The sequence below is a fragment of the Euprymna scolopes genome, chromosome 32, assembly GCF_053919585.1.
Source record: "Euprymna scolopes isolate OS-2025 chromosome 32, ASM5391958v1, whole genome shotgun sequence".
In the NCBI taxonomy this organism is placed as follows: domain Eukaryota; kingdom Metazoa; phylum Mollusca; class Cephalopoda; order Sepiida; family Sepiolidae; genus Euprymna; species Euprymna scolopes.
Window position 1 is genome coordinate 5,246,208 of NC_136513.1, and position 16,767 is coordinate 5,262,974.

The window sequence follows — 16,767 nt, forward strand, 5'->3', positions numbered from 1 at the left end:
TTGATGTTGACGGATTTTAATTCCCTTTTGCACACATCCTTTAATCTGAGGAATTGTCTACTGGTTGGTCTAATGCCAGCTAAGAGCTCGCCATACAGGATGTCTTTGGGGATTCAGCCATCCTGCATGTGAACGACATGCTCCAGCCAGTGCAGACGTCCTGGGAGAGGAGGGCAAACATGCTTGGAAGATTTGCTTTGGCAACAATGTTTTTGTTTGGAATGCGGTCCTGCCATGTAATGCCTAAGATCTTTCTTAGATTGCGCATATGGAAGGAATTTAGTCTGCACTCTTAATGCTTGTAGAGGGTCCATATCTCAGTGTAGTAGAGTAAGATGCTGAGGACACAGGCTTGACATATCCTTATCTTTGTGTTTATGGTCAGCATGTTGTTACTCCACGCTCTCTTTGTCATGGGGGGGCATAACTGTTGCTGCTTTCCCAATGCGGGTGTTTAGCTCAGCGTCCAGTTAGAGGTTGTTGGAAATAATGGAGCCTAGGTAGGTGTGTGATCGCCAATGGATATGTAGGGGACGCTGACATCTTGAGCCGTGGCATTTGTTTTCTTGAGGCTTATTGTCAGACCAAACTTGTTGCAAGCATGGGCGAGGTGCTCAATGAGTTGTTGGAGGGCTTCCTCAGAATGGGCTGCTAATGCTGCAGCATCTGCGAACAGCATTTCCCTGATGAGGGCCATGCAGGCTTTAGTTTTGGCACATAGACGGGCCAGGTTGAAAAGGCTTCCATCTCCTCTTGTGCGAATATAGACGCCAACTTCAGTTTCATGAAAAGCGTATAGTAGCAGAAGTGAGAAAAATATGCCCAAAAGAGTTGGAGCATGAACACAGCCCTGTTTCACACCACTGAGGATGGGAAAAGATGCGGAAAGTGATCCATTGAATTTGATGGAGCACTTCATGTCTTTATGAAAAGGGGTTATCATTCTCAGGAGTTTGGGGGGGGTACATCCTATTTTTTGTAGTAGCACAAAAAGGCCGCTTCTGCTAACCAGGTCAAAGCGAGGTACAGTGGTTTCCTTTGCACTCGACACTTCTCCTGTAGTTGTCGTAAAGAGAATACCATGTCCACAGTTTATCTTTCTGCTCTAAAATCGCATTTCACATTTGGGTAAACTCTCTCTTCAAGTGACTGGAGTCTTTTCAATACAACACGTGCAAAGACCCTTCCAAAAACGCTGATGAGAGAGATGCCATGGTAATTATTACAATCCCCGCGATCACCTTTATTTTTGTAAAGCGTTGTAATGTTGGTGTCACACATGTCTTGCGGAATCAAACTCTCTTCCCAGCACTGGAGCAGAAATTGATAGAGATGATCAAGGAGAACTGTATTTTTGCCGGTCTTTATGATTTCAGGTGGAATGCCATCACCACCTACAGCTTTACCGCTGGCAAAGGTGTCAATGGCTTCGGTGAGTTCGCCAGGGGGGATTATCCAGCTCATTCATGGATGGCAGGGATGGGATGCCTTCAATTGCTGCGTTAGTGACGATATTCTTATGTGAGTATAGCTGCGTATAATATTCAGCCTATCTCTCCATTTGCTTTCCACAGTTAGTGATGATGATGCCTGATTCTGACTTCAGTGGTAAAGTCTTAACTATACTTGGGGCGAAGGCCACCTTTAGTCCCACATGCATCCCACGAACGTACAGCAAGTGTCTTCTCGGAAGGGTCTCTTTTATATTCAAGCAGCACAACGCGTTTAGCTGAGATAACTGGCTCTAATTCAATGATCCCCGCTTCAAACCAGTTTGGATTCTTCTTTTCCTGCTTAGAGTCGTAGATGGCCTCATGAATGTGTCCCCATCTCTTTTCCACTATATTGGTTGGACAGTCTTTTAAGGTTTTCTGGAGTGAGTCTGCAAAGCGCACGCATGTGTTGGGAAAGGAGGTGAAGGCTATATTTATGCGAGGTCATCCTTTTTGTTTGTCGTTGTGGATTTTCTTAGGTTTGATACAGACTTTAGCTGCAACTAGCATGTGATCAGTATCGCAGTCTGCACTGTGATAGCTGTGAGTATTCCAGACATAATTCAGCGAATTTCTTCTGGTAATGATGAGATCTAGTTGGTGCCAATGACGCGACCTAGGGGTGCCGCCAAGACACTCTGTGGTATGTGATATGGGTTTGTTTGGAAAAATGTGTGTGCAATGCATAAGTCATTGAATGTACACAGTCCGAGGAGTCTCTGTCCATTTTCGTTCATCTCGCTGATTACAAAATGACCGATGAAACGAGGCCAGGAGTCACGGTTGGCTCTGATACGGGCATTGAAATCAACGAGGAGGTGTAGTTTATCTGAGGCAGGAATTGTCTTTATGGTGTTCTCCAGCTCCTCATAGAACTCGTCCTTTACCTCAGCACTAGAGTTGAGAGTGGAAGCGTAGATACTCAGGATAGTCTCGTCTGCAATGTCAATGTTGAGCCTCTTTAACTCGCAGTTTATTATACCTGTCTTTCTTGCGTCGTCAATTTGCTGATCATTAGAGAGTCCAGAACACATGGTCCTATCATTCCAAGTTGCCAATCTCAGCGCTGGCAGCTTAAAAAACTTTAAAGATTTAGTTTTGGTTTTGGTAAGTGCACAGTTACTGATCTGCTTTTCAGATTTTGTCACCCAATGAAGCAAACAGACTGTGGCGAGTCAGCATCTAATTGACTGGGGGCTGCTTGGCTTAAGGTGGGCGATGGCTGACTAGTCGGGATTTCGATGATTCCTCCAACCGTCGGAGACAACCCGTAGCATCCAAGCTTACGCCAATATGATCAAGACTTATAACTCGTAACTGCCGTCTTCCATGTTGTTTCTGTCGTTGGAGCAGCGGCAATGAAGTGTCCTCTCCAGGGCACGAGCCTGGGCAAAATGCCCAGTACTTAAGACCCCCCTCTTGACCTCACTAGTGTGTTCCAAAGGAAAGCAGAGCAGTACGTTTGGCACCAGTTTGGTTGCAGGAGTTGCCAGAGTCAGTTTGCACAGCACACTGATCCGCCTTCGGGGCTCCACTCCTGATTTGATAGGTTTACTCCCCTACACTTGGTCGTTGGATAATTAATCTTTTCTGTCCTCTAGCTGTTGAGAAATTAGCAGCAGGCCCTCCGCCTAGATTAGTGACGCAGTGTAAACATCACCTCTCCTCACATAGTTTAGCCTGCCAGCTGAAGTACCAGGGTGTGACGCTTGGAGTCAGCGCGTGAAAGATTAGGAGGTGGACGGTGTCCAGTAGCACTCATATGCCCTAGAAGGTAGGGCACATCATGCCAAGCTGCCAAAGGTACTACCCCTATCTAGCGCCCCCTACACCCTATATATATATATATATATATATATATATATATATATATATATATATATGTATATATTAGATATATTATTTATATATTATATATATACTATAAATATTATATATAATATATATTATTTATATATTATATATATAATATATATAGTATATATATCATATATATATTATATATATTATATATATATTATATACATTATATATTATATATATATTATATTTTATATATATATTACATATATATATGTATTATATATATTATATATATTATATATATATATATTATATATATTATGCCAAGCTGCCAAAGGTACTACCCCTATCTAGCGCCCCCCTACACCCTATATATATATATATATATATATATATATATATATATATATATATGTATATATATAAATATATATTAGATATATTATTTATATATTATATATATACTATAAATATTATATATATAATATATATTATTTATATATTATATATATAATATATATAGTATATATATCATATATATATTATATATATTATATACATTATATATTATATATATATATTATATTTTATATATATATTACATATATATATATATATGTATTATATATATATATATTATATATATATTATATATATATTATATATATATATTATATATATTATATATTATATCGAAATGAAAAAAAAAATTCATTTCGATACTTTTTTGTGACCAAGAGCGGAGGTCCGCTTGAAATATAAAAAATAACAATAAAAATATTAAATACAAGAAGTAACATCGTTTTTCATGCTTCAAAAAACCCTCATAACCTTTAAATCAATATATATTATATATATCTTTTATATATATTATATATATATAATATATATATTTATATATATTATATATATATTATATATATATAATATATATATTTATATATATTATATATACATATATATAATATATATATATTATATATATATAATATGTATATTCTATAGATATTATATATATATATTATAAGTTTGGAGGTTAAATTTTAAATTCTGAAAAAAACAACATATAGACACATATATTCGAATTAAGAATTTATTGTTTGACAAAAGGAATATATAGAAGGGGTTATGTTGATTTCCTTAATCCATGGATTTTCAATAATGACTCATATCATCAGAGGAAATGAAATGCGGTTACCAAAATGTTCAGCTGTGAATAGACATTTATTTTGCTTTTCGGCACAAATATTGAAAATAGTTTTTTGAGCGGTTGTTGATAATTATATGGAAATAATTATAGGAAAAAAGAATTTGATACAATCAGAAAGAGTACAATGTCCTCCGGGGTTATAAATCTAGGTAGACAGAAAATAGGTCCAGGGGATAAAGTAATATTTCCATATAGCAAAAAAGTGTATTGCACCTTATTGCTTTTACAGTATTTTGAGTGTGGGATTTTTGTTTTGATTTTATACTCTTTGTTGTAGCGCATATCAATATGGAATGCCTTCCATCTAATATTAAACAATTAAACTAATTAAACACTTCATAAAATCTCCTCACTAACGTGATGTACTTACAATAACCCTTATCCCTGAGTGGCTTCCGGGCCTTGATAAGTGGTGATCACTGTGTAAAAAAAAAAAAAATATTAATGAGGAATTTGTTGATAGCTTGTGTAAGCTTGTGGATGAAAAATGAATTAGAGGGAATTGGGATATTTTTAGCAGAGAGGGGTATATATTCCTTGTCAAACATTTTTGGTAAGGATAGAAAAGCTCGACCAGGGAAAGGGAGCTTCTAGATAAGCGAGATAAGACACTGATAGAATTCAAATAAAAAATCCTAATAGATATTACTTGAAATAATACTTTCAAGGTAATCCTAGCCAAAAAGGAAAAGCTCAATATTTAAGAATAGAGCAATATATAAGTTTGGTGGTTAAATTTTAAATACTGAAAAAACAACATATAGACACATATATTCGAATTCTTTTTGGCTAGGATAACTGAAAGTATTACTTCAAGTAATATCTATCAGGATTTTTTCATCTAAATTCTATCAGTGTCTTATCTCGCTTATATATATATATATATATATATATATATATATATATAGTATATATATATATATATATATATATATATATATATATACTATATATATTATATATATATTATATACGCGTGCTGGTCAAAAAATAGAACATCATGTTTTTTTTTTTTGGCGCTAAATTCTTAGTGAGGACGATCTGTGAGATGTAATTTGTGCGAAAATATTCCTATCATGCTAAACTAACTGAAATAGTTGTTTTACGACAGAGTTTTTTTGGGGGTTTTTTTTTGGGGGGGGGGTCATATCAATTGCAATGTCAGTTTTTTAATATTTCCTGTTTCAAAATAGTAAAAAAATGCAGATAAGTAAACAAAATAGTTTTTATTAACATAAATACAAATAAAATTAATCAATATTTAGTAGCAGCACCTTTTGCCTTGATAACAGCATCGATTCGCTAGGGCATGGAATCAACAAGCTCCTCGCAATTCTGTGTAGATACCGAATCCCATGTGTTCTGGATTGCAATCTTCATGGTTGCAAGGGTAGTAGGTTTTTCTTTGCAGAGATTCCTCTTCATCTGGTTCCACAGTGCTTCAATAACGTTCAAATCTAGCGAGTTCGCCGGCCATTCAGGAACAGGGATCGATCGTTCTCGCAGCCAGGAAGACGTGGTCTTGGCAGTGTGTGCCGGTGCCAAGTCATGTTGAAAAATGATGCCTGTAACCTCCCTGTCAAACTGGTTATCCAACACTGGCAGTAAATTAGCTTCCAGGATATCTTGGTATACTTTTGCATTTACAGTTCCTTTGATGAAGCATAAATTACCAACACCTTCAACACTCATACAGCCCCAAACCATGCAAGACTGCGGGAACTTCACATACTTCCTAATGCATTCTTGGTTATACAGTTCTGATGTTCTTCACCAAACATGTGGCCCTTGGTCGCCAAAGGAGATTCAAAATCGAGACTCATCTGAAAAGATCACACGCTGCCATTAGTCTGCAGTCCAGGTTTGATGAGCAGTTGCCCATCGCAGCCTCTTCAATATCTGCTTCTTGATAAGGAACGGTTTGGTGGCAGCTATACGATTTCCGTATCCCAGTTGCAAGAGCCTTCGGTAGGTAGTGCTTCTCGAAACGTCGGCACCAGAAGCCTGTTTCCACGCTTCAGTGATGTGACTTGTTGATTGGAATCGACTTTTCTTTGCCACCTAGTCCAGTGCCCGGTCTTCTCTTTCGGTGGTGCTTTTCTTTCATCCGACTTTTCTTGCGATTGCTGTTGGAAACACTCTCAGCACCTTTCCGGAACACTTTGGTCACCACTGATCTTGAACATCCGACCTTGATTGCGATTTCCATGTGCGTCTTCCTTCTGCCCGCAAATAAACGATACGCTGCTTCTCAGGCAAAGATATGTCTTTAGGGCGATCCATACTTATACAGTATTATTAAATCGCTTTCAAAATCTTTCTAAACAATATTTGCAAAATTTTTTGAGTTTAAGATCACTCAACGACAAAATGTTCTATTAAATTGAAACGTTGACTTTTCTAATGTGATAATAAAGTACTCATTGTATGCCATATGCACCTCCTCAAATGATTAAAAATAGTTGCAATTATTATTTCAATATAAAATATCTCGTCTGTACAATTTACAAGCCGAAAATTATCCCAAAGGGAATGAATTTACATATGTTCTATTATTTTGACCAGCACGAGTGTGTGTGTGTGTGTGTGTGTGTGTGTGTGTGTGTGTGTGTGTGTGTATCACCTTTTTTGGCAATTTTATAAGTTCGAAATCTCAGCGACTATTAATCAGAAGTTAACAAATGAAGGCTTGTTGGAAAGGTAATGACCTGGATTGTGTAGTAGGCTATGTGACATTAGCCCTAAAGTTCGCACATTAAGGTGATCATCCACCATCCAGATCCTATTTTTTGGCACTTTTTTACAGCCATAAAATATTTCAGTAAAGGTGCAGTATCTTTCCACCCTCAAAATTGCTTTAAAATTATCACTATTATAGCTTTTCGAGGGTACTGAAAACAAAAATAACGTTTAAAATTACTGGAAACGAGTAGTTTCCAAGATCTGAAAAAATTATAGTTTCAGAGTGGGGGATCACTTTTCTATAACAATTTAATGAAAAATTAACACCCACTTTATAGCCACCTTTTTGGAGAGAGGGTGTTTATCTGGTAATTGTGGAATTGTAGACCAACATAAAAGGTACCTTAAAAATCTTGTTTTCTAAAGATTTTTCGGTGTGCTGAAAACGAATATCACATTTAAATTTCCCGCAAATAAGTATTTTTCTAGGTATTGAACAATGTAATTCTTTGCTATAAGTGATAGCCATTGTTGTACACGCAAACGCGCATATTTCTGCTAATTACTCGAAAAAATACTTATTTGCAAAAAAAAATTAAATGCGATATTCGTTTTAAGCACACCTGAAAACCTATTGAAAACAAGTTTTTTGTAAGGTAGGTCTTGTGTTGGTCTACCAAGCCACAATGAACACTACCCCTAAAATAAATAAGACCCCCCCCCCAAAAAAAAAGGTAGCCATAAAGTGGGTGCTCATTTTACGTTAAATTAATATAGTTCGAGTCGGACTCAGAAGAATATTTAGAGGAATAGTCGTTTTTTTTTTGTTGTTTTTTTTTTCGAAGAATCAACAGACAGTTTGAATATTGGAGGACTTTAAAATAAGGAGTTGAAGTTGGAGTCGGATATGTTGAAATTCTAATAAGTCGAATTTTGCAAATTTTAAATCTTAAGAGTCAGAGTCGGGTCTAATATCTTCCAACTTGAATACCATGTATAAACGCGCATCATCGCAACCAATATGAATAAAATATCTGCCTGCAAAAATATTACACTGATCGAACCGATTTCTCTATACACAGAAAGCCAAACTGCAAAAACGGTAAGACTAATCGAAAAATAACCGCCCCGTCTGCTGCGATTACACCAATATTCTGGGATGCGAAGATACGGGTAGAAGATTACACTGATCACGTGGTCTAAAAACGAGCGAAGAGAAAAGGAGGAGGAGGAGTAGGAGTAGACGAGGTGACGCTAAGTGTGTAACACTACCAAATTTGGGCAAAACACATCGTACAGACTGCCACTCCGGGTATAATTGGGTAGCGTCGGTGGTGATAAATCAATCTTATAAATTACCCCCACCACCACCACGAATGGAAAGATTAAATGGTGGGAACAGACACTCTACAACGCATGCGTACGTTTACCGCGGCGTGCGTAAAATGCTAACTTTTTTCATTTGTAAGAAGAATTTTGTTTGGGGATTTTTTTTTTTTTTTAGATGAGGATTAATAATTTGGATTATTCTGATTACTCTTCTCATTTTTAGTGCTATTTTCACAACGTTTTTGGTCGATGAAACCTCCGACTTTCTTCAAGTGTGTCTTGTTCAACGCGGGAAGCTTTATATCGAACTTGGGAATCCCTACGGAATTTTGAACGAAACCTCTTTTTTAATCAACGAGAATTTATTGTTCTTGTTCTGCCAGACATGAACGGGTAGAAGGTAGAAGTAATTCGTAATTGTATTCTTAGTAGGTTGAAGAAAGTTCTTTAGGAATTTTTTTTATTTTGATTTCAAATGATGTATTTTTAAATAAGTTTCAATACCTTTATTTATATATCATTTTAAAGAACGTTTAAATTCACTCAATCTAATCGTTTAAATTACAATCGTTTTAAATCAATTATGTCTTCTTTTCAGAACGTTGAATACAAGATGGAAAAAGCAAATTCGCACAAGTTTCTTATTTCAATTCAGGCTCAAGGTCGAAAAGCTGCTGAAACAGCGAAGCGTTTGGCCAAGGAACGCCTACTGAACGCACAGCACAAAAGTGGTTTCAGAAATTTCGCAGCGGCGACGAGAATCTTGAAGATGATGAATGTAGTGGTCAACCATCGGATTTTGACAACGATTAATTAAGAACCTTAGTCGAAGCCAATCCATTCACAACTGTTCGAGAACTTGCTTCTGAATTAGACGTAATGCAAATGACGATTTCCAACCACTTGAGAGAGATTGGAAAGAAAAACAAACAAAAAATTGAAAAATGAGTGCCTCACGGATTGAACGACAGTCAAAAGAAACGCCGTTAAGAAGTCCCATCTTCCTTTCTTTTACGTAACAAGAGCGGCCCCTTTCTCGATCGGGCTGTGACTTGTGATGAAAAGTGGGTTCTTTACGACAACCGGCGATGTTCAGCTCAGTAGTTAGACGCTGAAAACACTCCACGACACTTCCCGAAGCCAGAGGTGCACAAATAGAATCTCATGCTGACTGTTCAGTGGTCTGCGATCGGTCTCATCTATTGCAGTTTCTTGAATGCGGGCGAAACCATTATGGCGGAGAAATACTGTCAACAAATGGATGAAATGCAACAGAAAAGGCCCTGCATGGAATTTTCGTCTAGTTTTTGGCACAGATAGGGAATGAGGGAAATTGTTAATAGTTATTGTAGTTGGTCGAGTATTTATTGCGAATGTTTTACAGGGGGGGGGCGTAGATTGAAGTCCAGTCGAGCGCCTACCATAAACGTAACGAGAGAGTAGAGATCGACTTGCGGCGTCTGTTCTGTGAGAAAGATGAAGTGGTGAGGCAAAACGGCCCTGATCCACTAAGGCAGGAAAGGATAATCTTAGCAGCCCCCCCCTCCACCAGATGTGGCAACAGTATTCCATCTTAGGGCGTATTTGGCTCTTGTACAATAGAGGATTGCGTCGGGATTTAGGTACTTTCTGAAGTGGTTTCGACAACAGATCAAATGTAGATCTTCCATTTCAGGTCAGGAATGAAGTTTGTCAAAGCAGGGTGTTTCATCAAAATGAGAGCCGTTCATTTCAATTGTGGCCAAGTGGTGATTAGAGCGTTAGTAGTGCAAAGATAAAAGTTTGTTTTTTGGTGCATTAAAGGTAACTAGCCATTTTTTTAATCCAGTTGTACCACGCGCTTTGGTTTGGAGGAGGGGAAATCAGAAGATCTTGGTTTTTGCGAGCTTTTGAAGTGTTGCCATAAATGGTAGTGTTCGTCAGCATAAATGTCGATTGAAGAATATGATTTGGGAGATTGTTAATGAAAACCAGGAAGAGAGTGAGTCACGCCATTGTTAATACTGTGAGCTTCGGATTTCTGCCCATCAACAACTACTTAAATAAACCATCAGAGAAAAATAATTTGATGTAGAAGAAATTTCCAGCTATTTCGAGCAGGAAATCTTGTGAAGTAGATTTTTATGCCAAGTTCTATCAAATGATTTAAAGATGTTAAGAGCTATTGTTCTAGAAACGAGGCCACTGTCAATAGATTCACTGACCTTGTGTGGTATTACCGTCAGTACATCAGCTGTTGATCTCGCAGAACGGAAACCATATTCCCTATAACCGAGTAGTTTGTTTCTGCTGAGGTGGTTGACACCTTCTCTATTTATCATAGACTCAAGCAACTTACTCATGACGCACAGAAAACATTGGTTTGCATTGAAATATTACATTTTCGTTTATAGCTTTACTAAATTAAACAATAGGCGATTAATTCCCATTTCAGTCACACGAATTTAAATGGTTTTAGTCAGGGTTTCGAAATACTTTGGTGTTACGTACAAGCAGGTTTTAGCAAGAAATTTGATTAAAAACAGTAATTCATAACTAGTTGACTCGTATCCGAGAAACGTTAAACCAGTGTTTACTTTTAGAAAAATAGCATCTATCTCAAAGTTGTAGTTTAACTTGGAGACACTGAAAATGTAGAAGACAGTTATCTCCCTTTTCCACGAACCATACAGAAAAAAATCATGAACCAATCACTTGCAATATCCACTATTTTTAACACGGACGCGCGTATGAAATATATGCGAAAATGACGTCACCTGTAGAGAAAATAAAGACTTTTAAAAGGAGATCACGTTATAGACGAAAAGAACGTTCAAGATAATGCCAGAGGCGTAGATAACGTTCGAGATCACGCTAGAGGGACGTCACAGCGGTAACGATAGAATGAGGTAATAATTGTTGGTCTTCAAGAAAAAAAGCGAGTTGATGTTCTTTTTTTATTCTTTGTCCGCTTTGCGACTGAGGCTACAACGTGATGGTTCTTGAATAATGTTACATATTTATTTTCAGAAAAAAGAAAAAGTTGTTAATAAAAATATAGTTTTAATCCATTATACAAATAGTAGTTGACTCTGTGTGTGTGTGTGTGTGGATCTACTTAAAAGTCAAAAATAATAAAAGATACACACAAAAAGCTGATATATTCTTTTTTAATATTGCTTCAAATAGAATGTGGATGAATTAATTTTGTAATATTCATTTTTTATGGGGAGGAGGAGTAAACAGAACAAAATTAATGGGGGTGGGCGTTATTTTCAGTGACTTTTTCCATCGACTTTTCGTATGAGAGAAAGAGAGAGAAGGGGTGATAGAAGAGGCGAAGGCAGGAGGAAAGAGTTAGGGTTAGAGAGGTAGAGACAAAGAAGTTTTAAAAGAAAAATGTTGCCCTTTTCACTTTTTCAACAATTTTGTTGTCCACTCCACCACCACCACCCTCATACTAGAGGAGGGGGGGTCATTTTAGTTTAAAATAATTTCAATATAGAAATATTTTATTTTTTAATTTATTAATTTAAAAAATATTTGTATATTGAGATTATTAAATGACAGTCTTGTTTCGAGCTGTATTTCTTGTGCCAAATATAGCTGTGATGCGATAGGTGATGAACAACGTCTGTTCTGACTGGTTAATCGTCCGATGCTCCATTGTTTAAATGATCCGAAAAAACTTTAAGTATTGATAAATTCGAGGGGTTAATGCTGGAGGAAATGTTAAGAATGGCTGCTCTAAAGCAATAGCTAACATGTGCTGGCAGGTATGACCGAATCTTTGTGTCAATAGTTGCAGAGAGGAATTCCTCTAAAATTAGCAAAATCATCATAGAACTACTTGCCAACACTGACCAAAGGGACGAGTTGGGGAAGACTTACAAACTTTTTTTTGAAATCCAATCAGTAATTTTATTTATTTATTTATTTATTTCGCAATTTTGCTTACAATCAATACAACAAAACCAAATAAACGGTCAGTGATAAAATTAAAAAAAAACATGTCTACGGAGCTGAAGTTAAATTCATTGTTTTAAGAATAAGAGTATTAATTAATCAAGTTCTCTCTATTCCGAAATATGTTATGATGTACAAGAGATTAAAATGAATATCATGACAAAAAGACTGTTTTTTTTTCTGTTTTGGTTATTTTCATTATGTACCCCTAAACAATTTTGAACTCCTTAGATTTAGTTCATTAAAAGAAAAGCTACTGAATTCTAATACTAGACGTTTCAGCCTGTTAAAAACGGACAAAAGTTACAGACCATTGACTTAGAATGATGCCAAATTGATGGCTGTATATGGTTAAATTTGTGCTCATTTCTGCATTAAATACTAATCCCCATTACTCTCTATTAGTCTCTAACTGCAAATATAGCGGATACAATAATACTTAGTTCGCTGCACCTTATTATAACAAAGGACCATCCAAATTTTCAGCAAGATTGGCCCAGTAGTTTCCGATAATTTTTTTTTTGGAGTAAATGTCGCATTGTAGTAACTAATATCTAATAATCTCTTTCTGTGCATCGGAAAAGCATTCAAACTTTTAACAAATTTTTCAAGAAATCTTATAAAAAAATACGATAAAACATGGTCATCATATATTGAATATCACCCCAATATTCCCACATTATATGGCCTCTCCAAAACTCGCAAATCGTGCATCCCTATACGCCCCATAATATCCGACATCGATAGCAGCGCACACGAAATCGCACGAGCAATATCTAATATTCTAACTTCATTAATTTCTCACATAACCCTGCATATTTACTTTAGAAAACAAATTGATGTACAAAACAAAACTATAGACAGGTTAGATGTATTATTATACACTAGCGGGGGTACCAGGCGTTGCCCGAGTGTTTGTTTCCGGGACGGAGGGAGGAGTTTTAAAAAATGTTATGGTAGGTAAGTAGGAAGGATCAAACCCGGAGTCATGAGTAAAAGTAGGAAAATAAAGTGTGAAAAAAAAAACATCTGCAACGTTAACAGTTCGGCCATCAAGAGAAATCCATTCCAGTTGTTTAGGGGAAAAAAAAAAAAACGACTACGATAGGTCGGCGCGAACGTGAAAATATAATGTGACTTGTCCAGCACGATAACCACTACGCCACAGAGCACTGCAGCTTAGTTTAGTGATTTTAAATAACTTGACATGAAAGAACTACGAAGCCAAACCGGTGTTCTCTTCTCAACTGTTCCTTGTGAACGATCCCCAAACGGTGTTAAGTGGTGGCAAGGGGAGGAGGAATTTATTAGAGAGAAAATATTTTACCACTTCCATTGATCTTAACCGATTTTGGCCGTGACTTCTCAGCAGAAAAAGTATAGAAATCTAAGATTATCGAGGAATTTGAGAAATAATAAGCCTATAACACACCTCAGATATTGTTCTGCCGTTTGTGCATATTATATTTGTATGAAATATCTTGATTTTTAATCCTATTAATGTCAAAATCAGACGGGAAAAAATGAGTTCATTTTATTTATATAGAGAGAAGAAGATAAAAGAGAGAAGAAGATAGAAGAATAGAAAGAAGATATACTAGCGGGGTACCCGGCGTTGCCCGAGTGTTTGTTTCCGGGACGGGGGGGGGAGAGTTTTAAAAAATGTTATGGTAGGTAAGTAGGAAGGATCAAACCCGGAGTCATGAGTAAAAGTAGGAAAATAAAGTGTAAAAAAAAAAAAAACATCTGCAACGTTAACAGTTCGGCCACCAAGAAAAATCCATTCCAGTTGTTTAGGAAAAAAACAAAAAAAAACAACTACGGTAGGTCGGCGCGAACGTGAAAATATAATGTGACTTGTCCAGCACGATAACCACTACGCCACAGAGCACTGCAGCTTAGTTTAGTGATTTTAAATAACTTCACATGAAAGAACTACGAAGCCAAACCGGTGTTCTCTTCTCAACTGTTCCTTGTGAACGATCCCCAAACGGTGTTAAGTGGTGGCAGGGGGAGGAGGAATTTATTAGAGAGAAAATATTTTACCACTTCCATTGATCTTAACCGATTTTGGCCGTGACTTCTCAGCAGAAAAAGTATAGAAATCTAAGATTATCGAGGAATTTGAGAAATAATAAGCTTATAACACACCTCAGATATTGTTCTGCCGTTTGTGCATATTATATTTGCATGAAATATCTTGATTTTTAATCCTATTAATGTCAAAATCAGACGGGAAAAAATGAGTTCATTTTATTTATATAGAGAAGATAGAATAGAAGAATAGAAGAAGAATAGAAGAGAGAAGAAGATAGAAGAGAGAAGAAGATAGAAGAATAGAAAGAAGATATACTAGCGGGGGTACCCGGCGTTGCCCGAGTGTTTGTTTCCGGGACGGGGGGGAGAGTTTTAAAAAATGTTATGGTAGGTAAGTAGGAAGGATCAAACCCGGAGTCATGAGTAAAAGTAGGAAAATAAAGTGTGAAAAAAAACAAACATCTGCAACGTTAACAGTTCGGCCACCAAGAAAAATCCATTCCAGTTGTTTAGGAAAAAAAACAAAACAACTATGGTAGGTCGGCGCGAACGTGAAAATATAATGTGACTTGTCCAGCACGCTAACCACTACGCCACAGAGCACTGCAGCTTAGTTTTGTGATTTTAAATAACTTCACATGAAAGAACTACGAAGCCAAACCGGTGTTCTCTTCTCAACTGTTCCTTGTGAACGATCCCCAAACGGTGTTAAGTGGTGGCAGGGGGAGGAGGAATTTATTAGAGAGAAAATATTTTACCACTTCCATTGATCTTAACCGATTTTGGCCGTGACTTCTCAGCAGAAAAAGTATAGAAATCTAAGATTATCGAGGAATTTGAGAAATAATAAGCCTATAACACACCTCAGATATTGTTCTGCCGTTTGTGCATATTATATTTGCATGAAATATCTTGATTTTTAATCCTATTAATGTCAAAATCAGACGGGAAAAAATGAGTTCATTTTATTTATATAGAAGAGAAGATAGAATAGAAGAATAGAAGAAGAATAGAAGAGAGAAGAAGATAGAAGAGAGAAGAAGATAGAAGAATAGAAAGAAGATATACTAGCGGGGGTACCCGGCGTTGCCCGAGTGTTTGTTTCCGGGACGGGGGGGAGAGTTTTAAAAAATGTTATGGTAGGTAAGTAGGAAGGATCAAACCCGGAGTCATGAGTAAAAGTAGGAAAATAAAGTGTGAAAAAAAACAAACATCTGCAACGTTAACAGTTCGGCCACCAAGAAAAATCCATTCCAGTTGTTTAGGAAAAAAAACAAAACAACTATGGTAGGTCGGCGCGAACGTGAAAATATAATGTGACTTGTCCAGCACGCTAACCACTACGCCACAGAGCACTGCAGCTTAGTTTTGTGATTTTAAATAACTTCACATGAAAGAACTACGAAGCCAAACCGGTGTTCTCTTCTCAACTGTTCCTTGTGAACGATCCCCAAACGGTGTTAAGTGGTGGCAGGGGGAGGAGGAATTTATTAGAGAGAAAATATTTTACCACTTCCATTGATCTTAACCGATTTTGGCCGTGACTTCTCAGCAGAAAAAGTATAGAAATCTAAGATTATCGAGGAATTTGAGAAATAATAAGCCTATAACACACCTCAGATATTGTTCTGCCGTTTGTGCATATTATATTTGCATGAAATATCTTGATTTTTAATCCTATTAATGTCAAAATCAGACGGGAAAAAATGAGTTCATTTTATTTATATAGATAGAATAGAAGAGAGAAGAAGATAGAAAAGAGAAGAAGATAGAAGAATAGAAAGAAGATATACTAGCGGGGGTACCCGGCGTTGCCCGAGTGTTTGTTTCCGGGACGGGGGGGAGAGTTTTAAAAAATGTTATGGTAGGTAAGTAGGAAGGATCAAACCCGGAGTCATGAGTAAAAGTAGGAAAATAAAGTGTGAAAAAAAAAAACATCTGCAACGTTAACAGTTCGGCCACCAAGAAAAATCCATTCCAGTTGTTTAGGAAAAAAAACAAAACAACTACGGTAGGTCGGCGCGAACGTGAAAATATAATGTGACTTGTCCAGCACGCTAACCACTACGCCACAGAGTACTGCAGCTTAGTTTAGTGATTTTAAATAACTTCACATGAAAGAACTACGAAGCCAAACCGGTGTTCTCTTCTCAACTGTTCCTTGTGAACGATCCCCAAACGGTGTTAAGTGGTGGCAGGGGGAGGAGGAATTTATTAGAGAGAAAATATTTTACCACTTCCATTGATCTTAACCGATTTTGGCCGTGA

The 16,767-nt window shown here is 36.8% G+C and overlaps 2 protein-coding genes across 2 annotated transcripts; both read right to left on the minus strand.

Annotated features, from left to right (window-relative positions):
- Positions 1–1,092: 1,092 nt before the first annotated feature.
- On the minus strand, positions 1,093–1,464 carry LOC145256078 (uncharacterized). The gene has a single exon (XM_080114661.1). It carries the CDS (start codon positions 1,462–1,464, stop codon positions 1,093–1,095), a length of 372 nt encoding a protein of 123 aa, XP_079970787.1.
- A 622-nt stretch (positions 1,465–2,086) lies between these two features.
- On the minus strand, positions 2,087–2,527 carry LOC145256079 (protein CFDP2-like). The gene has a single exon (XM_080114662.1). It carries the CDS (start codon positions 2,525–2,527, stop codon positions 2,087–2,089), a length of 441 nt encoding a protein of 146 aa, XP_079970788.1.
- Between the last annotated feature and the right edge of the window lie 14,240 nt (positions 2,528–16,767).